This window comes from Saccopteryx leptura, chromosome 2 (assembly GCF_036850995.1).
Source record: "Saccopteryx leptura isolate mSacLep1 chromosome 2, mSacLep1_pri_phased_curated, whole genome shotgun sequence".
NCBI lineage: Eukaryota > Metazoa > Chordata > Mammalia > Chiroptera > Emballonuridae > Saccopteryx > Saccopteryx leptura.
In genome coordinates this window covers 260,390,463-260,417,276 of record NC_089504.1, presented here as the reverse complement: position 1 = coordinate 260,417,276, position 26,814 = coordinate 260,390,463, and the positions used below count along the sequence as shown (strand labels likewise).

The following is a 26,814-nucleotide window of genomic DNA, read 5'->3' as shown; positions in this document are numbered from 1 at the left end:
TTAACTGTAAATATGGCAGGAAGTTATTGATTAGACTTAGAGTTTTTAGTTCTAGCAGTTAATAATGTCTGTTCATGTTTTTTGCTTTTGTCTTACATTATTCTGGATTTAGAATTAATCCATTCTTCGGATTGGATTAATTGAAACTGGGCTATAATTGTGATTGTTACTTATAAATAACTTGGGTTTATAGTTGGGTCTAAGAGGTGTTTGTGGCCCTGGCCGGTTGGCTCAGAGGTAGAGCGTCGGCCTGGCGTGCGGGGGACCCGGGTTCGATCCCTGGCCAGGGCACATAGGAGAAGCGCCCATTTGCTTCACCCCCCCCCTCCTTCCTCTCTGTCTCTCTCTTCCCCTCCCGCAGCCAAGGCTCCATTGGAGCAAAGATGGCCCGGGCGCTGGGGATGGCTCCTTGGCCTCTGCCCCAGGCGCTAGAGTGGCTCTGGTCACGGCAGAGCGATGCCCCGGAGGGGCAGAGCATCGCCCCCTGGTGGGCAGAGCATCGCCCCTGGTGGGCGTGCCGGGTGGATCCTGGTCAGGCGCATGCGGGAGTCTGTCTGACTGTCTCTCCCCATTTCCAGCTTCAGAAAAATACAAAAAAAGAAAAAAAGAAAAAAAAAAGAGGTGTTTGTGCTCACACTCAGTAGAGAATGCCATATGATCAAGTAGAAGCTAATGAAACAAAGTGAGGGTGTGCAGGATTCAGTTATCTTTTTTTTTTTTTTTTTTCCTGAAGCTGGAAACTGGAGGCAGTCAGACAGACTCCCGCGTGCACCCGACCGGGATCCACCTGGCATTCCCACCAGGGGGCGATGCTCTGCCCATCTGGAGCGTCGCTCTGTTGCGACCAGAGCCATTCTAGTGCCTGAGGCAGAGGCCATGGAGCCATCTCCAGTGCCCGGGCCATCTTTGCTCCAATGGAGCCTTGGCTGCCGGAGGAGAAGAGAGAAGACAGAGAGGAAGGAGAGGGGGAGGGGTAGAGAAACAGATGGGCGCTTCTCCTGTGTGTCCTGGCTGGGAATCGAACCCAGGACTCCTGCACGCTGGGCCGATGCTCTACTACTGAGCCAACCGGCCAGGGCTGGATTCAGTTATCTTTTTAGCCATCATTTGAACTTTAATTTTCAGTAGGCTAAAAGAAAACATGCAAGCATCCATATTGGTACACTAAAATAGTGTAGAAGATGTGAGAAATAAGGGAATCAAGCATTCATTCAGCAGGTACTTGGCACTCTGTCTTCCAGGCACCCCATGAGATTCATTGTACTTACTATAGGCTATTTTATAGGAAATTAGAGAGGGTTGGGGGGCATACATTGCTGGAACTTAGTTTTAGGGATAACATTATTTAAATTCTTGTTAGTCTGCCACCTAGTTTTTAAAATTTTTAATCTGATCCCTGAGTCCTAACCATCTGTTTTCTTTAATATTTTTATATTGAAGTGTCCAGTGAGAGTCTTCAGTTAAAAATTCCAAATATTTTGCTTTAAGAATTTCATTAGTCCATTATTTCTTTTTCTTCTGGTGAGGTGAACTATTTCAGAGGAATTTATTAATGGGAATTTAGTATCTTGATTCTCAAGCTAATCTTTTGGAGTAGGAAGATAGGGATTTAGGCAAGTCTCAAGGAATCCTTTTCATTTTCACTTCTTTCTTTTTTTCTCTCTTTTCTTTTCTTTTCTTTTTTTCTTAGAGGAGAGAGGCAGATTCTGCAACCCGTCTGGGCCAAGGTGCTCAAATCAGCCAAGCGATACTGAGCTTCCAGGGCTGACATTTGAACCAATTGAGCCACTGGCTGTAAGAGGGGAAGGGATGGGGGAGGGGTTGGGGGAGAGAAGAAGATGCTCACTTCTCACTTGTGCCCTGACTGGGGATTGAACCTGGGACATCCATATGCTAGGCAAATGCTTTATCTACTGAGCCAACCAGCCAAGGCATCCTTTTCATTTCTAACTGGCATTGGATGGTTGGTTTTGTCATGTATGTTTCAAGGTCAAACCAAACCAATCCCAATTACTCCATTCTTTTACATCTAAATGAGGCTGAAGTTTGAATACTGATGATAATACCTTATTCATTTTGAAGATGTTTATACTTTAAAAATGTTTGTACTTCACATTGCATTTTATTCCTATAACAATTCTGTGGAGTTGTAAAGACTTCCAGCCTTAATATAGTATTGATATAATTATATTTCTATTGAGAGCCAAAGAAGTTAAGTAACTTTGTTTTAGATTGAATAGCTAAGGGGCAAAGTGAGAACTCAGATCTCTTAATTCTTGACTCTGCTTTCTTTGCATGGCATTTAGAGAACTCCAGACCCACAGGTTTGAGTACATGTTTTTAGCCTTGTGGTTTTTAAATGGGATAGATTGGAGGAAAACAGCTGTTTCATAATCACATGAGATAAATGTTTTTATCTCTGACCTCTCCCTCCCCCTGCCTATCTGCCTGCTCACATCCTGACAGGACATATCAGAATTGGAGGCTGGAGTGGGCAGTGTAGTTTGCCAAAGCTCCCCTCCACTCACCCTCCCCCCTCACCCCCCTCCTATAATGACATGTCCTCTTCTTCTTGAGAACAGTTGATTTAAAGTTAAATGCTTAATTTTCAGTAACACATACTGGCCTCTCTTGACTTACATTATATTTAAAAATAAGTTTATATTTAATTGCAGAATTGATGAGCAGTGTAGGGATTTATAGTTTTTTAATATTTCATGCAATGGATTGAAAGTACATATTATCAAACTGCAGTTAATTATTTAGCTTGAAGTTGGGAAAATCTTTGACATTCAAAGGAAGTCTTTGTAACTTTTTTTTTTTTTAATTTTCTTACTTGATCTATTTAACTAAGGTTACTCTAACTTGTACTTGGAAGATGACTTCTTTTATTACTACTGTCTCTGCATTAGCTTTTCTAACTAGTACCTGAAATGCTCTTTTCTACATCTGCAAGTCCCAGTTATTCTTGAAGTTGCAGCAGAAATGTGTTTTTAAGTAGATAGTAAGCCTCTTGTGGGAAGGTTAACTCTAATCATCTTCCTGATAAAAAGTAGGTAGTATCTACATTAAATAGGTCGACCATTTATTAAGTATGTCACTTCCTCTCGTGTCATCTATTAATAATAGACTATGGTGAAGGAGCTCACAATTGAATGCAAAGCAAGACTTTTTAATCAACATAATTGTTCTCTCCTGGCATTGCTTCATTTAGATGTTAAATACTCTTCTGAATTCAGATGTCTCACTGCATTGCACCCTAGGCAGCCGTTACCTGTAAATCATGTTTAGCATTAAAGATGAAACCTGTGACCATTCTTGCTACAATGTTTTTCAAGCTATTAGAATATGTTTTTAAGAGATGTTAAAGCATATTTAACTACTGAAATAAGCCAGAATTCATTACATTGTTATTTTAGCAACTAAGTCAAGAACCTCCTTGAATCTGCAAAACTAAACTTGATTATTTTGCTTTATAATACATGTGCTCTTTAGATGACAATGGTGATGAAAGGTACTCTGTAGAAGAGATCAAATCAGCCTGACCTGTGGTGGCGCAGTGGATAAAGCGTTGACCTGGAACGCTGAGGTCACCAGTTCAAAACCCTTGGGCTGGCACATATGGGAGTTTATGCTTCTTGCTCCTCCTCCTTTCTCTCTCTCACTCTCACTCTCTCTTCTCTAAAATGAATAAATAAATAAAAATTAAAAAAAAAAGAGATCAAATCATAGCAGTTCATTATGGTCCTCCTATCAGCCTCAGTGTCAGCAGAAGGTACAGGTGAATCAAATGGCAGAGAAAATGAAAGGTGATTATGAAGCAGGGTATGAAAGACAACTTGAATTTTGGTCTATAAATTGAGAAGGAGGTACTTACTTATGCAATAATAGGTCATTACTAAACTACTTTTACAAACCCTTCTTGATAACGAACCAGCATTACTTAGTTGACCATATTACATCTAAGAATTATTAAAATAACTACAACCTTAAACCTTGTTGCTCATTTTTTCTCCTCACATACTTCATGTTTGTTCTTGATAGTGATTTCTTTCTGTTTTAAATAATTTTAGCCTTTATTCTTTTTCCATAGAACTTCTATTGCTTGGGAGGAAGGCTTTGACAGTTATTCTTCTCTTTCTTGTTAAAATTTGTATTATACAAAATAAAAATGATTCTTAAATTCTTGACTTGTTTTTAACATGTATGTCCCCATCTTTGCCTTTCACCTTGTTCTTTGCCCTCTGCCTTTCTTCATATGTGCATATATCAGGTTCTGTTTGTATAGGTTCCTAATGTCTCTAATAATATATATATATATATATATATTTTTTACAGAGACAGTGAGCCAGAGAGAGGGATAGACAGGGACAGACAGACAGGAACGGAGAGAGATGAGAAGCATCAATCATTAGTTTTTCATTGTGCCTTGCAACACCTTAGTTGTTCATTGATTGGTTTCTCATATGTGCCTTGACCGCGGGCCTTCAGCAGACCGAGTAGCCCCTTGTTGGAGCCAGTGACCTTGGGTCCAAGCTGGTGAGCTTTTGCTCAAACCAGATAAGCCCGCGCTCAAGCTGGCGACCTCGGGGTCTCGAACCTGGGTCCTCTGCATTCCAGTCCGATGCTCTTTCCACTGTGCCACTGCCTGGTCAGGCTCTAACAATATTTTTATTGAGTAATATTTTATCTCATATAAAAGTTAATTGACCTTTCATTTTTCATAATTTTTATGAACTGATTTTTGTTTCTATTTCTATATAGAGAAAGGTGGGTTGTAATAGATGGGTTGATTTATTTTTCTTTTTTTTTTTTTTTTAGTGAGAGAGAGAGAGGGGTAGGAGACAGATAGGGACAGACAGGAAGGAGAGAGATGAGAAGCATCAATTCTTCTTTGCGGCTCCTTAGTTGTTCATTGATTGCTTTCTCATCTGTGCCTTCCACTGCACCACTTCCTGGTCAGGCTGATTTCTGTTCATTATGTTTCTGGCATTATCTTCAGGAATCCATTCTTCTCTCTTCCTAGTTTGTGTGGTTTAGGATGGGTCCTCCTTTCCCCAGATTCAGAGTTGGAGCACATGATCCTAGGCCCAAATAATCTAGTGCATTGGAATCCTCTGGCCTCAGTATTAGCTCCAGGATGAGATTTGGCTCAAGCAGAGACAGACAAAGTGAGTTTAGTAAAAATTACAGATATCTCTTTTGGGTGCTCTTTTATAGATACTTGAAACTCAAAGGTCATAAATGCCAAGTCCACTCTAAAGTGAAATTTGAATGCATTGTACTAGCAATTGGTTTGGTATGATATTCATAATAATATTCGCTCTCATGTAAACTGTTGTTATTTGCCGGGCACTATTCTAAGGGTTTAACATGAATTATTCAATCATTGCAACAATGGTTTGATACAGATACCTTTATGATTCCCGTTTAAGAAATGAAATGAGGGTTAGAGATATTATGTTACTTGTCTCAGTCTTTTACAGTTAATAATGGTGGTACCAGTATTTATATTCAGACATTATGGCTCAGAGCTCAGGTTCTTAACCATTATGTTGGGAAACTGTTTAAAATCAGGTTTATTAAGATACAATTTGCATATACCAGAAAATGGCAGTTTTACCAGTATAGTTCAATTTTGACAAATTCATCTGTGCAATCACCACCCTAATCAAGACACATTCCCATCACTCTAGAAAGTTCACTCACACTGTTTTCTATACCTCTGACACCTGGCAACCAGTGATTTGATCTGTTTTCTACCACTACAATTTTGCCTTTTCTAAGATTTTTATTGAGTTATTCAATACATAGTCTTTTGTGTTTGACTTCTTTCATTTGACAATGTTTTTGAGATTCAGTATTGTTGAATGTATTAGTAATTGTTTTCTTTTAATTCTGAGCAGTATTCCATAATGTGAATATAACATGAATTGTTATATATTCATCAGTTAAAAGAAATTTAAGTTTCTTTGTTTTTAGTATTTGGTGACTGAAGAAAATGTTGTAACATTTACATTCAGGTTTCTGTGTGAACATGTCTTCGCATCTCTTGAGTAAATAGGAGTGTATTGCCAGTTTATATGGCTAAATGTATGTCTAATTTTGTAAGAAGCTGCAAACTGTTTTCTAAAGTGGCTGCCTCATCTTGCAATTCTACCAGCAATACTGTATAAGAATTCCAGTTCCACATCTTTGTCAACACTTGATGTTTTCACTCTTTCAAATTTTAGTCATTCTAATGGGCATTTAGTAGTTTCTGACTATTAATTTGTGTTGCCTTAATGACTGATGATGTTGAGCATATTTTCATGTGCCTGTTTTTCATTGCATATGTGTTCTAACCTTTTGCCCATTTTTCTCTTGTTTGTCCTGAGTTGTAAGGGTTGTTTTTAAATTCTGGATACAAATCTTTTGTCAGCCTTATGTATTGTGATATTTTCTTCTAGTCTCTCTTACCCTTTTTTTTTGTATTTTTCCTAAGTGAGAAGCGTTGAGGGGGCGGGGGAGGGTAAAGCAGACAGACTCCCGCATGTGCCAGACCAGGATCCACCCGGCATGCCCACCAGGGGGCGATGCTCTGCCCATCTGGGGCCTTGCTCCACTGCAACCAGAGCCATTCTAGTGCCTGCGTCAGAGAGGCCATGGGAGCTGTCCTCAGCTCCCGGCGGGAGCGGAAGAGAGAGATAGGAAGGAGTGAGGGAAGGGCGGAGAAGCAGATGGGCACTTCCCCTGTGTGCCCTGGCGGGAAACCCGGGACTTCCACATGCCTCCACATGCCTCCACATGCCTCCACATGCCAGGCTGACGCTCTGCTACTGAGAGCCAACCAGCTAAGGTCGCTTACCTTTTAATTTTCTTAACAGCATCTTTTGAAATACAAAAGTTTTAAATGTTATGGATCGATTGATTGATTGATTTTAGACACAGAGAAAGAAAAATGGATTTGTTGTTTTATTTATTTATGCATTCATTGGTTTATTCTTATACAATATGCGCCCTGACTGGGGATTGAATGCATAGCCTTGGGGTATGGGGTTGATGCTCTAACCAACTGAGCTACCTAGCCAGGGAAAAAGTTAAAAAATTTTAAGTCCAACTTATCAGTTGTTTCTTTTATAGTTTATGGACTTTGTGTCCTATCTCAGAAATTGTTGTCTAACATGGTGATTTCTTGTTTGAATGATGGGTTATTTAGAATGTGTTGTTTAATTTCTAAATGAGAATTTTCTGGATATTATTCTGTTACTGATTTCTGATATATTGAGCTTTGTTCAGAGAATATGATTTGTATGAATTTAGTCCTTTTAAATTTATTGAAACTTGTTTCATGGTCCACATCCAGGTTGATGTTCCATATGCACTTGGGAAAAAAAAGAGTATTCTGTTGTGTGCAGACTGGTATATTTTATAAATGTCAAATAAATTGATGTGTTGTTTATATTCTCTTTACTTAGTTGATTTTCTTTATACTTGTTTTGTTAATTGCTGAAAGAAGAGTGTTATAATCTTTAATCTGACTATAATTGTGGATTGGGCTCTCCTTTTAATTCTGTCAGTGTTTTCTTTATGAATTTTGAAGCTTTGTTTGTAGGGTACACACATTTAGAGTTGGTGAATTGATCCCCTTTTTATTTAATTTTGAAATGTCTCTTTACTCCTGGTAATATTTGTTGTTCTGAAATCTATTTAGTTTAGTGTTAAGGCAGTAGTTCCCTCTAGTCTGCGGCATTTATGTTCCAAGACCCCCAGTGGATGCCTGAAACCACAAATAGTACTGAACCCTCTATATAGGGGTGGGCAAAAGTAGGTTTACAGTTGTTCATATGGAAAATAATACAATAATACAAGAATAAATTTTCACATACTCATAACTGTAGACCTACTTTTGCGTACCTCGGTATGTACTGTTTTTTTTCTGTATATTCATACCTATGGTAAAGTTTCATTTATAACTTAGGAATAATAATAGATTAACAATAACTAATAAAGTATATCTTTAAACTGTGATAAAAGTTAGGTGAATGTGGTCTCTCCCTGCTAACTGAGATGGCTGCTAAGCATATATAGTGTGGATACACTGGACAAAGGGATGGCTCATGTCCTGTGTAGAATTGAATATTTTAGAAGTTTATAGTTCTCCCTTTAATATTTCTTTCATACAAAGGATTGAAGGTAGCTATTATTTGGATAATGTGTGTTGACCTATCTTCAGATTTACTTCTTCTGTCCTTAACTTGTGTTTCATGTGTTGATTGGCCCATAGAAATAATTCTGTTTCCGATGTTGGCTTTTTAAAATTTATAGTAATTGCTTTGTACTTTCTCTTACAGTAGTTTCCATGTCTTTTGCTATATTTTCAGATACCGTATTTTTTTAGCTCTAGAGTTCCAATTAGTTCTTTGTATATCTTCTGTTTTCCTCCTAATTATATTCATGTGTTTTTTTAAGTCTTTGAGCATATTTATAATGTTTTGAAGTCCTTTTCTGCTAAATCCATTATTTATTTCTTTGTTTTTGTTGATTGGTTTTTATTGTTGGTGGGTCACATTTGCTGCTATTTCACATCTAGCAATTTATTTATTGGGTAGTGAACATTTTATTTTAGACTTCCTGTTATTGAGTGATAGATTTTATTTTGTTCCTTTGTATAGTGTATTGGATTTCATTGTAGCATGCAGTTAAGTTACTTGCATAGCAGTTTGATTCTTTTGAGGATTAAATAATTAAAATTAAAATAATTTAGGATAAATTATGAGGAGCCAGTTTAGCTCTACTGCTAATAACCCTGCAAATGAATGCCCTGCGTTTTATAGCTGCCTTTAAAAATAAAAAGATTTTACTGATTTTAGAGAGAAGAGAGAGAGAGTGAAAGGAGGTGAGAGCGAGTGGGAAGCATTGCTTCTTGTTTGTGCCCTGACCAGGCAAGCCCAGAGTTTCTAACCTGTGACCTCAGCCTTCCAAGTTAATGCTTTATCAACTACGCCACCACAGGTCAGGCTGGTTATTTTTTTATTTTAATTTTTTAAAATTGTTTTTAGAGAGAGGAGAGAGAAAGAAAGGTGGGGGGAGGAGTGGGAAGTATCACCTCAGTTACTTCACTTTAGTTGCTCATTAATTGCTTCTCGTATGTGCCTTCACTGGGTTAGCATTCCAGGTCGACACTTTATCCATTGTGCCAAATGATCTTGTGGTTTTACCCTGAACATGTATGAGAGATATCCAGCAATGGACTTGAGGAGAATCCTGTATAGATTTGTAGAATTCTTTCTCCTCTAGTTCCTCCTTGCTCTGTGGTGTCCTGACCTGTAAATTCGTTCCCCTTTATCCTTCCTGGACTCAACGAGATTGTTGTGCTCTGTTTGTGTTCTTTTTCTTGGGCCTATGAAGCATTCTGTGAAAGTGGAAAACTGGGTTTGTGATAGTGTTCAATTATTTGTTCATCTTACCTCAAATATACTAGTACTGTGCTGCCTAGAGTTTAATATCTGAAGGCAGTTGTTTCTTTTGCTTCCCTCCCCCCATATTCTAAGTGTGTATAGTGAGAGGGCACATCTGCTTACAGTGAAATTTTGACCTCAAATGCAGAGTGAGCTAATTGTGTTTCACTTTGTCCATTGACCCATCTAAGGCGCTTCTGTTGCTTTGCTTTACTTTGTTCTATTTCTTTGATTCTGAATTGAACATGTTTTCTTCTTTTACACTTTGGCATAAGTTATAAATGATGGAATTAAAAATTTTCTATTGACTAATTGACTAATCTATTGGTTGTAGTGGCCGTCATTTCATACAGGTGAATATAGAAAATGCCTGCCTCAGAACTTGAATATAGATTTTAGAAGATTGGAAGAAAGTGTCCGAAACAATTGTGAATTACTGTTTTATTCCCTCTGAACTAAATGTTTGTATGTGGGAGTGAGGGGAGGGGATTCTGGGATGTGGCGAATTACATATGCTCAACAACATTCCTAAAGCTGGAGTCAGATGTAGTTTAGCTGGCTAAATGTAACCCTAGCTTAAGATCCCAATACCAGTAGCTTTTAGTTCTATTATGGATTCTCTTAATAAATGCTACCTCGCCCTGGCCGGTTGGCTCAGTGGTAGAGCGTCGGCCTGGCGTGCGAAAGTCCCGGGTTCGATTCCCAGCCAGGGCACACAGGAGAAGCTCCCATCTGCTTCTCCACCCCTCCCCCTCTCCTTCCTCTCTGTTTCTCTCTTCCACTCCTGCAGCCGAGGCTCCATTGGAGCAAAGATGGCCCGAGCGCTGGGGATGGCTCCATGGCCTCTGCCTCAGGCGCTAGAGTGGCTCTGGTCGCAACAGAGCTACGCCCCAGATGGGCAGAGCATCGCCCCCTGGTGGGAGTGCTGGTGGATCCCGATCGGGCGCATGCGGGAGTCTGTCTGACTGCCTCCCAGTTTCCAGCTTCAGAAAAATACTAGATAAATAAATAAATAAATGCTACCTCACTAGAATAATGGGAAATATTGTGTGGGCAAATCTGGAAATCAGTGAATTATTCAAATACTGATTCAGAAAACTATGACGAATGAGAATTTGTAGGAAAACCCTAATTATGTGTGTATGCACATATATATATTTTTTCTCACAAGAGTGATATATGATACAAGTGTTTAAGTCTAAAAGGACTTTTTAGATAAGCATAAATAACATTTCTAACTGGTAAGAAAGTATTATAGTTAAATTAATGGAGTTTCCTTTTTAGTAGTATATAATGGTACATCTTATTATTTGATGACATTTTCAGACCCTTTTGAATAAGGGATTGTATTCCTCCCCTCACTTTGTTTTATCCTTCTGACCTCTTTTGGTTTTCTATTCTGTTGTGATTTTTGTATGTCTTTGAATGTGTGTATTCCTGTAAGAAAATACTTTTGCATATTTTAAATGTATATAAATTGTATCATGCCACAGATATCATTTTAATTTATATTTTCACTTGACAAAACATGTAGTTATGTTGCTCTGTGTACCTTTGGTTCATTCCTTATGACTGTTGCATGATGTTTTATAGTATATATCACAGCACATTTTATTCCTCTAGTCTGGTAATTATGGAGCATAAGGTTGCTTCTAATCCCCCGTTATAGTCGGTACCTGGTTTGTTGCAAGTATCCTCATACATATTGCATTGACAGATGTGGATGTTTTTCTTGGCTGTACACAAATACACACACAGCCACATGTATACACCTAAGTACAGAAACATTTTTTCGGTATTTTTTCCGAAGTTAGAAGCAGGGAGGCAGTCAGACAGACTCCTGCATATGCCTAAACCGGATCCACCAGGCATGCCCACCAGGAGGCGATGCTCTGGGCATTGCTTTGTTGCAGCGGAGCCAATAAATACAAATACATTTACATGTATATACACATACTACACACATACATATACTCATGGATGTGTAGGTATATATACAAAAATTAGGGGATATTTTATAGCTTCATACTCATTTTGAAATATCCCCTAATTTTTGTGAGCAGTATATATCTAGATTTAAAAATAATCTCAAGAGTAGGATTACATGGTCATGACTATGAATATTCAGTGCAGTTTGGTTGCTAGAATGTGTCTGCATGAAGACTCTTGTTTTTCTTTTTTTGGGGTGTTTTTTTTTTTTAATTTTAATTTTTGTACTTTTCTGAAGTTGGAAACAGGGAGGCAGTCAGACAGACTCCCGCATGCGCCCGACCAGGATCCACCCAGCATGCCCACCAGGGGGCAATGCTCTGCCCACCTGGGGCTTCGCTCTGCTGCAACCAGAGCCATTCCAGTACCTGAGGCAGAGGCCACAGAGCCATCCTCAGCGCCCGGGCCAACTCTGCTCCAATGGAACCCTGGCTGCGGGAGGGGAAGCGAGAAACAGAGAGGAAGGAGAGGGGGAGGGGTGGAGAAGCAGATGGGTGCTTCTCTTGTGTGCCCTGGCCGGGAATCGAACCTGGGACTTATGCACGCCAGGCCGACGCTCTACCACTGAGCCAACCGGCCAGGGCTAGATTCTTGTTTTTCTATAAGCTGCTCTAACATACTTCATACTTGGTATTCCAATTTTCTAATAATTGAATAAGGTAGTATTATTTTATTTATTTAACTTAATTGCATATTTTGATTACTAGTAAGTTGCAACACCTTTCTGTATACTTGGAAGGCAGTGTGCTTTTCTCTTTTTAATGAATTAGGAATTTACACTTTCCCCATTTTTTTCCTATTGCATTTTCTGTTTTGCATGTTGATGTGCAAGAATTGCTTAGATCCAGGTGGTACAGGAGACATGAACAGTCCCAGCAAGGGGTTTAATTCATTTGTGATTTCTTCCTTCCATTTGATGGACCCGTAAACATTTTTTGGATCTATATAAAGTCTTGGGTTATATAAAATTTCAGGTGTCTGTATAAAGTTTGCCTTGGCTGCCAAATTACATACTAGCTATGCCTGTATTTGTACTTAGGTCTTCTAGCTCATCCTCATTGAATGCTGTTGATTGGTAGAGTGGAATGGGTACTAACTGGATTGTTTGAAGTTTTTTCCCCAGAACCTGTTCTGGTTACGTTCTTACTTTTCAAAATTGGGGAGAGTTAGTGGTGTTTTGTTAGGATTTTCTCTATATTTCTATATGTCCTCTGATATTTCAGCATTTTCTTGGGAAGGGGAGTGGTAGGTCATTCCTTATCTTCCTTTATTCTACTTATTTCTAATAGAAATTCCTTGAAGTTTTTAGTTTGGGTGGACACCACTCTTCCCAAGTTTCTATCACTGATACAGATTTTTTCATATTCTCTTTTGGTGTATTCTACCATTTATTGACTATTATATACCAAAAATTGTACTGAGTACTTATAAATATTTATTAATCAATTCAGTGATTCTATGGGGTAAATATCATCCCAGTTATACAAAAGAAGAAAACAGGATTAGCAAGATGAAACTATTTGCTCAAGGTGTGGATGGCATACCTAGGATTAATTTCAATTGGATCCCATTTTTGCTGGACGGCTTGACTTTCAATGTGGTTAAAAGGCTGGCTTTGGTGAATATAGTGGAGACTCTTCTCTTTGATTCACATGTTACTCAGAAGCAATTAAAAGCTGCTGTTTCTTAGAAACTGATATAGTAATTTTTAGGTACTGCATGCATCTTGTATTATTAGTGTAACAAATAATATGACATGTATTGTAACCCTCTTTTACTTTTTTCCATTCAATTTTGTTGTAAAACAAAAACTGCTCAAAAAAATAAAGTTCTTTAAAAAGGTGCTGATGATAGGGTGGGGGGCAAATGTTGCCTCCACTGTGGGGTTTGAGCCATCAGGTAACTGTTGAGTATCCAGCAGCTTCCAGTGGTCCCTGTGAAATAAAACCTTCATCTCAGAGTTGCTCTTCAGCATCCTTTAGCCACAAACTGGGATTACAGAGCAGCCTTCACACTGTCAGGAAGCTCTCCAGCCTAGCTGCTTCCTTAACTCCATCAAGCAAGTGCAAGGTGAACTTTGTCTCAAAAGGAAAAGACTGGATCCCCACCTTTAGGAGACTTCTCTTTCGGTCCAACAGAGTAAAGCTGACAAAACCAGTTCATTTTAAGCTAACACACTATTCAGGGTCAGACTCTGAGCTTACACAGCATTGAGATTTTATAACTTGTTATATAGCCTCACATTCTAGGATAGTATTTGTGTTGAGAAAATTTTTCTTGAAGAAGTGAGTGAATTTTCATTTACAGTTTAGTGTCATGTGTCATCAATAAAGATTGGATTTGTATGCCAGTAACAGAAACCTTGATAAATACTGGCTTAAGCAAGTGAGGATTTACTTTTCTCATGTACTGTGAAGTCTAGAGGTAGGCAGTCCATGGCTGATGCACTGTCCAGGGATGTCATCAAGGAACCAATGCCCTCTCTTCCTAGTTTATGGTTTTATCTTCATTGTCACAAGATGGCTAGTGTATATCTCTTGACACTTCACCAGAGTTTTGGAAGGAAGAAGAGGGAGGTATGAAGGGATATCTTTTTTTTTTTTTCATTTTTCTGAAGCTGGAAACAGGGAGAGACAGTCAGACAGACTCCCGCATGCGCCCGACTGGGATCCACCCGGCACGCCCACCATGGGGTGAAGCTCTGCCCACCAGGGGGCGATGCTCTGCCCATCCTGGGCGTCGCCATGTTGCGACCAGAGCCACTCTAGCGCCTGAGGCAGAGGCCACAGAGCCATCCCCAGCGCCCGGGCCATCTTTGCTCCAATGGAGCCTTGGCTGCGGGAGGGGAAGAGAGAGACAGAGAGGAAGGAGAGGGGGAGGGGTGGAGAAGCAAATGGGCGCTTCTCCTGTGTGCCCTGGCCGGGAATCGAACCCGGGTCCTCCGCACGCTAGGCCGATGCTCTACCGCTGAGCCAACCGGCCAGGGCCAAAGGAATATCTTTTATAAGACTTTGCCTCTTTCTGGTAGACAGTGCCCTTCCAGAAATTAATGACTATCCTTCATTGGCCAGAGCTATGTCATAATTGGTAGAATTTGGTATTTAACTGATAGTGTTTGGAAGATAGTATACAATCATGGTTAAGAGCATGGACATAAGTTTGAACATCTCTTTACCTCAACTTTCTCATCTATAAAATGAGTCTAGTAATAGGTACCTACCACACTGTGTTGTTGAAAAGATTAAATGGGTTAAGCTATGTTAATGTTTTAGTAGATATAGTTTGTGCTGTTTTAAGTATTAGCTATCATTACCATCTTTATTATCTGGAAAAGATATTGAAATTGGAATTGTAAATTTATCACTGGGAAAATTCATCTTTTTTGAGATGGGAAATGAAAGAGCTTTTAGATGAGTAGGTAGGTCTGGGTCGGTGTTTTTGAATACAGGGCTGATTGAAGAAGATGGAACTTTCTCTTAAGGACTCTTGTTGATTACATTGCACTGTTATAAATTATGGGCAAGTTAAAGTACTGGGGCCATCTTAATATACTCATTTAATTTATTTTAGAGCTTGATGGCCCTTAGGACCATCTTACAAATTGTTGTTTTACCTGCAGTCCCCTGAAGTTCATTCAGCTAAATAGAAATTTCATCTCACATTGGTAGGATGTTTGAAGACTTAGCCGTGTGTGGAAATATGGTTTTGTTGTATTGCTGGCCATTTCCAATTTGAAATCATTCTACTTTTAAAAAATGTATCAATTACTTTTCTGTTTTCTTTTTAGCCCTATCTGCTTTGATATGATCGAGGAAGCATACATGACGAAATGTGGCCACAGCTTTTGGTAAGATGTTTTTATTTAGCAAACTTTTCTTTTGGAAATCTTAAACTTGTGTGTAAATGTAGTTAGTGAGAAGTTATATTTTTTAAAACTAACTTTGGTTCTATTTTAATCATATTTCTTTGATATATCTTTACAAGTTCTGTGGCTCAAGGCAGTAAGCATATGGTTGGTGCATAATATCTGTGCAATACTTAGATTTACCATAGGCCTTTATTGATGGGGTTTATTAATTGTTGAAGAGCTTTACTGTTTTAGGAGATTGGAGAGAGGGTGTTTAGTAATCAGGATGAGCTCTTTTAACTCACTTGTAGGCATAAATATGAGGCCCAGTAAAGCAGGGTAGAAGGACATTGGGAAAGGATTATAGAGGATTAAAAAGTTCGGTGTTCTCACCTGACCAGGCGGTAGAGCAGTGGATAGAGTGTCAGACTGGGACCCAGGTTTGAAACGCTGAGGTTGCCAGCTTGAGCCCAAGGTCACTGGCTTGAGCAAGGGGTCAGTCACTTGGTCTGCTGTAGCCCCCCGGTCAAGGCACATATGAGAAATCAATCAATGAACAACTAAGGTGCCACAATGAAGAATTGATACTTTTCATCTCTCTCCCTTCCTATCTGTCTGTCTCTCTCTGTGTCTGTCATTAAAAAAAAAAGTTCTGTGTTCTCTTCTTTAACACTGCTCAATGTTAGTGTTATCTTTATGTCACATTAATGTGTATTTATTAGTTGTCACAGAATACAAATAAAATTTACCATCTTAACCATTTGTAAGTTGAATAATGTTAAGTATGTACACGTTAAGTCAGTATTCATAGCACTTTCTTGCAAAAAGGAAACTAGATACCCATTAAACAACAACTCCCCGTTTCCCCTTCCCCTAGCCTTTGCCAGTTACCGTTTAACTTTCTATTTCTGTAAATTTGACTTTTCTAGACATATAAGTGGAATCAAAATAGTATCTTTTTTTATAATTAGCTTATTTTGCTTAGCATAATATCCTCAAGTTTCATCCATTTTGTAGCATGTGTCAAAATCTCCTTCCTTTTTAAGGCTAAATAGTATTCCATTGCGCATATATATATATATATATATCATATTTTGTTCATCTATTCATCTGTGATTGGACAGTTGGGTTACTTTTATCTCTTAACTATTGTTAAGATGTTGCTTTGAACACTGATGTATAAATATCTCCATGAGACCCTGCTTTCAGTTCTTTTGGGTATATACCCAGAAGTGGAATTGCTGGATCAGAGATAATACTGGGATTAATTCTTTTTGAGAAACAGCCATACTGTTTTCTATAGCTGCAGTACCATTTTACATTTCTACCAATAGTACTTTATGGTTCCAATTTTTCCACATCTTTGCAGCACTTGTTGTTTTCTGTTCTTTAGTTTGTTTTTTGTTTTATTTTGTTTTGTTTTGATAATAGCTATCCTAATGGACATGTAATTTGTGTATGTTTAATTCCTTTTGTTTATTTTTTTGTTTGGGGGTGGTATATTCTACTTGCAGTCAATCATCTCCATAGGCCCTGGCCGGTTGGCTCAGTGGTAGAGCATCGGCCTGGCGTGCAGAAGTCCCGGGTTTGATTCCTGGCCAGGGCACACAGGAGAATCGCCCATCTGCTTCTCCACCCCTCCCCCTCTCCTTCCTCTCTGTCTCTCTCTTCCCCTCCCGCAGCCAAGGCTCCATTGGAGCAAAGTTGGCCCGGGCGCTGAGGATGGCTCTATGGCCTCTGCCTCAGGCGCTAGAATGGCTGTGGTTGCAACAGAGTGACGCCCCAGATGGGCAGAGCATCTCCCCCTGGTGGGCATGCTGGGTGGATTCTGGTTGGGCACATGCGGGAGTCTGTCTGACTGCCTCCCCGTTTCCAGCTTCAGAAAAATACAAAAAAAAAAAATCATCTCCATAAATTCTTACACTGGTTGATATATTATTTTAACCTTAGTATTTCTGTGGTGTTCTGATCATCATTATATTCTAATTCATATTGAAGTTAGATCTATAATCTTATACTGCAGTTGACCTACTGTATCTGGTAGGTTATTAGCCGTTAGTCAAGAAGAGTACTGGGTGTTCTCACCAGACTCTAGTTTGATCTGGAGGATGAGGCTTCATTGATAGGTATCTCCGACATGCCAGTCATTTAAAAAGTTTAGAATAAAAATCGCTTTCTTAGCTGACATTATTATGGTTCATGAATCACTTTCTGCTCTACATTGCTATTGAAATTCTAGTTCATATGGATCTTACTTCCAGGCTAGTACATGCATGGTCTTGGTCTTCAGGCTGATGGTTTATCAGTAGTGTTCTCTTTCATCTATGAATTGATACAGCACCTCAGCGTTCCATGGAAACCATGTACTTGTCTTAGAGATTTTAGTATGTGATCATTCTAGAAATTAAGTGATTTAGAAAGAGCAGGCTTTCTCAACCTTGGTAATATTGATGTACTAGGCCAGATAATTCTTTGTTGTGGGTGACTACCCTGGCTATAGATTGTTTAGCAGTATCCCTGGCCTTGAGCCAGTAGCAACCCCTGTCCCCCCAGTTATGACAACCAAAAATATCTCTAGACTTTGCCAGATCTCTCTTACTTGGCCTCAGTTGACAACTACTGATACAGAACTGAAAGAGCCAGCTCTCGAAATTGGTAAACCAGTGTTCTAGTTCTGACTTTAAAGCTTACCTTACCTTTGTCAAGTCACTCAGCCTATCCCTTCTGCTGCTGCTCCTCACTACCCCCTTTCCTACCCTCTTCTACTTTTTTCACCTATGTCACAGGTTTGAAGGTGTTGAAGCGTGAAACAGTTTAAGTGAGGTCTTTTTTTTTCCTAACTGCCCTCCTCTAACTTTGGCATTTACTTGTGGCATTTAAAAAGGAGCTGAAGAGTCTGCTGAATCAGTTCAGTAATCTCGCTTGACTATGTTGTAAAGTGTTATCAATTGCTGATTAATTGTATAACTAGGCAGGCCTGGTCTTTCCAGTGAGTCCTGTAATTTTCATGGTGTGTCTATATCATTAATGCAAAGCTTTATTTTTTTTTTCAATTATAGTTTATAGTTAATATTATATTAGTTTCAGGTGTACAGCATAGTGATTAGAGAGCAGGTTTTGGTTGGATAGAGAACACAACTTGGCAGGAGCTAATAACCCAGGAGTTTGGTACTCCCGTTGTCAGGCTTGCTAAACTGTGCAACATTTCTGTACTTTGAACATAGGCTCATACTTATTTACCCTATCCTAACATGTGTGGCCTGCAGAACTTCAATCATTGAACAGTAGCCTGTTGTATCAACTCTTTGCTAATTTGAACCCTGGCTGGTAATCTGGAGCCAAGCAGTATATCACTTCAAGGTTCCATTCATATTAACACTGAATTAAATCAGACCACATCAACTGTTTATCCCATGTCCCACTTACAAATGGTAACTCTTTCCTTGTAATAGGTTGAAGACAGTGTAACAGGAATAAACCTTTCACTTTATTCATTCCTACTTGACAGTGAACCTTGGACTAGAGGTAGCCTAACTGAAACTCAACAATAAAAATTCTGTCTTCTGCCTGACCAGGCGGTGGCGCAGTGGATAGAGCGTCGGACTGGGATGCGGAGGACCCAGGTTCGAGACCCCGAGGTCACCAGCTTGAGTGCCAGCTCATCTGGTTTGAGCAAAGCTCACCAGCTTGGACCCAAGGTCACTGGCTCGAGCAAGGGATTACTTGGCACATTGAGAAAGCAATCAATGAACAACGAAACGAAAAAAAACACGGATGATTGATGCTTCTCATCTCTCTCCGTTCCTGTCTGTCTCTCCCTATCCATCCCTCTCTCTGACTCTCTCTCTGTCTCTGTAAAAAAAAAAAAAAATTCTGTCTTCTATATGATATAGAGATAAGGATTGCTTTTTTTTTGTTGTTCCTTTGCTACATCCAGCTTGTTCTCTGCACCTTGCTTCTGAGACGTCATGTCTACCAAGTCTTCATATACTGTTTTGCTTCATTACAAATTAATTATAATTCAAAGGTTCCTCATTGTTGTCATCTCCCAGCGAATATTTGATCAAGCCTGGGTGCCAGCTTGCCTTTTGGGACTTTTGACTAATTCATTGTCTTGTATCTTGCCATTAGTCTTTCTTTATATCTGGTTTATTATATATGGCCACTGTTTCTGATTTGTCTTTGCTGTTTTTGTTTCTTCTGATTTGCAGTTTTTTATATCGACTCATTCCTGTTTACACAGACAGAAAAATATTCATACTTTACAGGTAGACATGTACTTGATAGAAGAAATGGCAGTTATCCGTAGCTGTAGAGAAATATTCATTCTTTATTATTAGCTATACACTTAACAGGCACCCATTTATACTGCTCACAAAAATTAGGGGATATTTCAAAATGAATATGAAGTGATAAAAAAGAAGCATTTTATTTATTTTTTTATTAAATAACATCAGAAAAGCAAATGACTAGTCAAAGAAAGTTGTTTGATTATGCAAATGAAATGCAAAACCAACTTTTATTTCATTGGTGAAAAAGGCTGAAAGTACTGGAGTATCTGTACGTTCCCTGATTCCCTAAGTACATTGTGGTACTGAATATTTATTTTAAGAGTTGCATTATGAGAGGCCTGACCTGTGGTGGCGCAGTGGATAAAGCGTCGACCTGGAAATGCTGAGGTCGCCGGTTCGAAACCCTGGGCTTGCCTGGTCAAGGCACATATGGGAGTTGATGCTTCCAGCTCCTCCTCACCTTCTCTCTCTGTCTCTCTCTCCTCTCTCTCTCCCTCTCTCTCTCTCTCCCTTTCTCTCTCCTCTCTAAAATGAATAAATAAAATTAAAAATAAAAAAAAGTTGCATTATGAGTAGCTATTGAAAATGTCTTAGGTTTGGTTGAACAGTATTTTTAATGTTTTTTATTGTAAGATAATAATACGCAGTGTAAAAAGCCTAACATTATAGGAATATATAAGGTGAGGAAGGAAAAATTTTTTGTAATCGCATTTCTTCAGGTATAACTATTAATTGTTATTGATTACTTTTCATGGCTGTACTTACAATATGATTTCTATGGCTATATACATTGTATTGGGCTGATATTTACAAACTTAGTCAATTGTCTAGTGTTTTGATTGCTTGTGAATTCATTTTGTTATTTACAAATAACCTTGAGTTGAACACCTTTCTACATAAGTATCTGCTTATTTCTTTAGGATAAATTCCTAGAAGTAAAATCACTACAAATCAAAGGGGATGCACAGCCTTAAGTATTTCATATAACTTCCCTTTTAAAAAGTGGCAGTTACATTTCCTACAACAGTACATGAGATTGTTTACATCTACAAATACTGCTTAACTCTGACAGTATTTTTTTATTCTAATTGTTATAAACTAGTGTATAATTTTATTTGTTTATTTATTTGTTTGTTTGTTTGTTTTTCTTAAGTGAAAGTGGGCAGGCAGAGAGACATGTGCCCCATCTGGAATCCATTCAACAAGCCCACTAGGGGGTGATGCTCAGCAACCAAGTTATTTTAGCATCTGAGGCGAGGCCATAGACCCAGTCTCAGCACCCAGGGCCAATTTGCTCCAAGCTATGGCTGCAGGAGAAGAGAGAGAAAGAGAGAGAGGGGGGGGAGGGGTAGAAAAGCAAATGGTCACTTCTCCTGTGTGCCCTGACCGAAAATTGAACCTGGGACATCCACACACTGGGCTGATGCTCTACCACTGAGCCAACTGGCCAGGGCCTTTTATTATTTTTTAAAATTTTTATTTATTCATTTTAGAGAAAGGAGAGAGAGAGAGAGAGAAGCAGGGAGGAACGGGAAGCATCAACTCCCATATGTGCCTTGATCAGGCAAGGCCAGGGCTTTGAACTTGTGACCTTGGTGTTCCAGGTCAATGCTTTATCCACTGCACCACCACAGGTCAGGCCTAAACTAGTATATAATTTTAAATTAATTTTTCATTTTAGTGAAGATGAGGATTTTCTCATGCTTATTGACTAATTTTTGTTATACTGATTTTTCTGTTTTTCTCTTTTTCTTGTTTGAATGCACTCTTTTTGTATTAAGGATATCAATACTATAAGAACCCAATCTGTTTGCTTAATTAAATCTTAGGCATTTGATTTTTGTGTTGTTATATATTATTTAAATTGCATAAACTTAAAACTTAATATATCTTTGTAAATTATATTCAGATTTATTATTTGAGTTTATTTTTCAATGACTTGTATATTATTTTGTAATAATTCCCTATGTATCTTCTTTATGATGTAAAAATATAAGCTGAAATAAATTTGAAAACTGATTACTTATGTTGAAAATGAGGAATAGAAGACTAATAGGCATTATTTTGTGACCAGTTTATTAATCTATCACTGACTTAACCAAATCTATTTTATTTTTTCTACTAATAGCTACAAGTGTATTCATCAGAGTTTGGAGGATAATAATAGATGTCCCAAGTGTAACTATGTTGTGGATAATATTGACCATCTGTATCCTAATTTCTTGGGTGAGTCTTTGGAATGATTTTTAATTTTTTTAAATATTCTTTTCCCCCAAGTATATGCTAGCCCTAATTTATTCAGAAAGCATAGTTTAGAGTAAGTGAGCCTCTCTTTCCTACTGCCCCAGATGCTTTTCCCAATCTTACCTGGGTTTTGACAGATTCTGTGCCATATCATTCTCAAATTTCTAAAAAATTTTTTGATTGACACAACTCTTAAATTCTTGCATAGATGGGTGGACAGACTGAAGCCAAAGGAGAATGCCAGATATCCAGAATTCCTGTCTCTTTATATAGTGTTCATTCTTGCTGTTCCCGCTGCAGGGGCAGAAGTGAGAAGCAATGGAGTAAAGAGCTAATAAGGAGGGGAAGGGCTGAAAACATCCATTTGAATATGAGTGTTCTACAAGGGGGCAGAGTCTGTGATCTGGAAGCAATCAGAAAGTAAGAATTGGGAAAGGAAGGCATGGATGTAGAACTTTTGAGGGAGGAATGGAAGCTAGAGAAGAGAGACAAAATAGAGTAAAGGGTAAATGGCTGGGAATGATTTCTCATCAGAGACCACTTGTGAATATCTAAAAATTCTACATGTTGTAAAGCCTAGATATTGTGGGAAATCTTTATATTGAGTTTTTAGGAATGAAGATTAATTTTCAGTTATGGGTAGGCATGAAGTAGGGTACCATGGGGCATGTTGATCAGAAAGGTTAACCTTCATTCTAAAGAGGAACATAACTCTCTGAGTCAGGGTATGACATTTACTTGTACTCTAGATTCTGAGCTGCCGAGGCTTCAGTTGCAGTTTGACTTCCTCAGCTCAGTTGCTGGTTTATAATAAATCATGAAGTTGTACCTTTTCAGCTATGGCTTTCATTTCTACCTCTGCTCTAAAATTGCTTTGGCTACAGCCCTTTTCCTCTCTTTTACTTTTCACTACAGTTCAGTATCTTTTCATGAAGGAAAATCACTGGATGATTGCACAGCAGAAAGGAATCTTGGAGGAAATATTGTGAAGATTTTCTGTTTAATACCAAGTTTTTCTACATAGATAAAGTCTTAAGACAAACTTGGAGAAGGAACTTAGGAAATGAGGAAATATTGACTGGTTTGACATTCTGAGGACTGGACTTCACTGGCTAGGTTAGAAAAAAAGGGAAAATAAAATCTTGCAAAGCAGAATCCTTTGTTTCTGAACTTAGATTGATGCTGCTACGTGGGCCCATTAGTTGCATAATTTTGGAAAACTACTTTTGGAATGGTTAAATATAGAAAGGAATTTGATGTTCTGAAAGTTTTGATAGTAACAGAAATTTTGAAGCAATGTTCCCTAAATAATTTCACAAGTTAGAAATTCTGTTAGGTGAATTTCTAAATGGTGAGAGAGAATACTATACATTAGCATGGAAGAAATATAAAAATGTGGAAAGTAATTTCCATATATTAGTGTGTGTGTGTATATATATATATATATATATATATTCACTATTAAATAATGAAGTCACATTTTCCTGATTTTCTAAGCTTTAAGTTTTCTTGGTGGTGATCTATTTTATTTTATTATTTTAATTAAGTGAGAAGTGAGGAGGCAGAGAGACATGCACTTGCACGTGCCTCATCTGGGATTCATCTGGCAAGCCCCTTACAGGTTAATGCTCTGCTCACCTGGAGCAGCTGCTCTGCTGCTCAGCTACTGAGCTATTTCAGTGCCTGAGGCTAGGCCATGGAGCCATCCTCAGTGCCTGGAGCCATGGCTGCAGGAGGAGAAGAGAGAGATAGAGATAAAGATAGAGACAGAAAAGAGAGAGGGAGAGAGGTGGAGAAGAACATGGTCGCTTCTCCTCTGTGCCCTGACCAGGATCAAAACTGAGATGTCCAAACACTGGGCCGATGCTCTACCACTGTGCCAACTGGCCAGGGCTGGACCTTTCACTTTTAAATGCTGTACACCTGATTCAAGAGGAGAGGGCTGGGCCACACATTTTCTATAGCAATAGTCTTCAAACCTTTTCCTTGGATGACCCATATAAAAATTCTGATAAATTAGGTACTTTCTCACACATTGATGCCTCATTTTTAATATAGTAGAATCTAGTTTTTCTTTTAAGTGAATATAAAGGATATAACTTTAGGAGTACTGTAAATACAGCTATCTAAAAATAAAACTCATTTCTTTTTCAAATACTTTGAAATCTGAATATCATAGTGATTGTGTGTGTGTGTGTGTGTGTGTGTGATTGAGACAAAGAGAGGGACAGACAGGAAGGGAGAGAGATGAGAAGTATCAATTCTTTATTGAGGCATTTTAGTAGTTCATTGATTGCTTTCTCATATGTGCCTTGACCAGGGGGCTACAGCAGACTGAGTGACCCCTTGCTCAAGCCAGTGACTAGGGCTCAAGCTGATGAGCCTTGCTCAAACTAGATGAGCCTGTGCTTAAGCAAGCAACCTCGGGGTTTCTAACCTGGGTCTTCCGCGTCCCTCTCCGACGCTCTATCCACTGCACCACCACCTGGTCAGGCAATATCATAGTGATTGGATACTTTTCATTGATCTGAAAATAGACGCTTTCTGTTGTAAGAAATTTTATTCATTCCTTTTCTGTTTGAATTAAACAGAATCCTACCTACATTGCATATCGTCCACATGACTTTATCTTTTACATTAATGTATTTTCATCTTTTAAATTTATATTGATTTCCCTATTATACTTTTCTGTAACAGAAGTATATATAAATAAAAATTATAGACTTAGGAGTTTCTTTTGAACATAATTTTCTGTTTAGTATTGGAACTTAAATATTTTGGAGGGTTGTTATTGTAATTAGTAGTATGCAATTGATCAGACAAATATTTAGAAATTTTATAAAGTATTAGTAAAAATTTATTGAAATTACACTGCTTAATGTTTGGTGGTGCCCTTCTCAAGCAGTACCAGTGCTATCGCTGTTTTTTTTTGGTTTTTTTTTTAGAGAGAGAAAGAGCGTGCCGTCCATCTGTTGTTCTACCCATTCATGCATTCATGGGTTGATTCTTGTAGGTACCTTGCCCAGGGATGAGCCTGTAACCTTGGCGTATTGGAACAACACTCTTTCCTACTGAGCTACCCGGCCAGGGCCCATTGTTGGTTATTACTAGGACTAGGATTCCATTTCATTTGTCTTCTTTTTATTATTATTATTTCTTTTTCAAGAATCATCACAGTTTTTTAAATTGACATATGACATTGTGTAAGTTTAAGACTTTCTTTTTTATTTTTAAAAGTGTAAGTCTTGAGAAACTTTGCTTTGCTCCCTGACCAGAATCCACCCGGTAGAGCCCACTAAGGGGTGATGCCCTGCCCTTCTGGGGCTTTTCTCCGTTGCTCAGCAATTGAGCTTTTCTTAGCACCTGAGGCAGAGGCCATGGAACTATCCTTAGAGCTTGGGGCCAACTCACTCCAATCAAGCCATGGCTGCAGGAGGGGAAATGAAAGAGAGAGAGAGAGACAAGGAGAGAGAAGTGAGAGGAGGAGAGGTGGAGAAGCAGATGGTCGCTTCTCCCACATGCCCTGACCAGGAATTGAACCTGGGACATCCACATGCAGGGCCAGTGCTCTACCATTGAGCCAGCTGGCCAGGGCTGAAACTTTTCTTTACATAAGTAAGTTGATGGGGATTGAAGAAATTTTGTTAGAGCAACGTAACTCAGTTATTTGATAGCTTTCTGAATTATTACCTAAAACGACAGCACTTACTGATTTATTGTCAAAAATTTTTTTAATGCTCTATTAGTTGACAAGTCAAGTCCTTCTATTTTATTATTATTATTTTTTTTGTATTTTTCTGAAGTTGGAAACGGGGAGGCAGTCAGACAGACTCCCGCATGCCCTCGACCGGGATCCACCAGGCATGCCCACCAGGAGGCAATGCTCTGCCCATCTGGGGCGTTGCTCTGTTGTGACCAGAGCCATTCTAGCACCTGAGGCAGAAGCTATGGAGCCATCCTCAGTGCCCAGGCCAACTTTGCTCCTTTGGAGCCTTGGCTGCAGGAGGGGAAGAGAGAGACAGAGAGGAAGGAGAGGGGGAGGCGTGGAGAAGCAGATAGGCGCTTCTCCTGTATGCCCTGGCTGGGAATTGAACCTGGGACTCCTGCATGCCAGGCCGACACTCTACCACTGAGCCAACTGGCTAGGGCTCAAGTCCTTCTATTTTAATAAAAGAATAGGAAGCCAAACACAAAAAGTATTTGGTTTTCTGGACATTAGTCACACACTTTTTTGTCAGGACAAGTATTTTGATTTTTCCTTTTCCACCATAAGTACTACACTAGTTTCTCCTCCTTGAGACTCCCCCTAACCTTCCGCAGCATTGTGTTTTCTTTTCCCACAGCATTCTTTTTCATTCCCTTTACTCTCTACCCCTCCCCCACCTCTCCACTGTACACACTCTCTTCCCCTGGCCATCCTCCTTGGACTTGAAAGATCTCAGGGCTCTCTCATGACCCTGGAAGGCTCAGGCAGGGTGAGAGCATGTCTGCAGTTGTTCCTGCACTCCTGCCAATGCCTGCCCTCAGGTCTCCTGTTCCTTCCTGGTGAAGGATCTCTCTTCAGCTGCCTCTTCCTCCCTTCCTGTCTCTCTCTCTCTCTCTCTCTCTCTCTCTCTCTCCCTCCTCGATTCTTCTGTCTAGATATAAAATCTGTACATTGAATTCTTAAATCTTTCTCATGAATGACCCTCTCTTTAAGGTAAAGGACAACATGAATGCCAAGTTCAAAATTACTGTTTTTTAAAAAAATAACTACCTGACCTGTGGTGGCGCAGTGGATAGAGCGTCGACCTGGAAATGCTGAGGTCGCCGGTTCGAAACCCTGGGCTTGCCTGGTCAAGACACATATGGGAGTTGATACTTCCTGCTCCTCCCCCCTTCTCTCTCCTCTCTCTCCCCTCTCTCTCTCTGTCTTTCTCCCTCTCTCTCTCCTTTCTAAAATGAATAAATAAATAAAAAATAAAATAAAAAAAATAACTAATGCATGTCTCATCCTTATTAC

The 26,814-nt window shown here is 39.1% G+C and overlaps 1 protein-coding gene across 3 annotated transcripts in view; it reads left to right on the top strand.

Annotated features, from left to right (window-relative positions):
• Positions 1-26,814, top strand: part of COP1 (COP1 E3 ubiquitin ligase) — a 147,427-nt gene that overhangs the window by 2,377 nt on the left and 118,236 nt on the right. For all 3 annotated transcript variants that reach the window (XM_066371573.1, XM_066371574.1, XM_066371572.1), the window contains exons 2-3: positions 15,217-15,276; positions 21,697-21,794. In XM_066371573.1, coding sequence (XP_066227670.1) covers positions 15,217-15,276; positions 21,697-21,794 — 158 coding nt within the window. The remainder of the gene's footprint in view (positions 1-15,216; positions 15,277-21,696; positions 21,795-26,814) is intronic.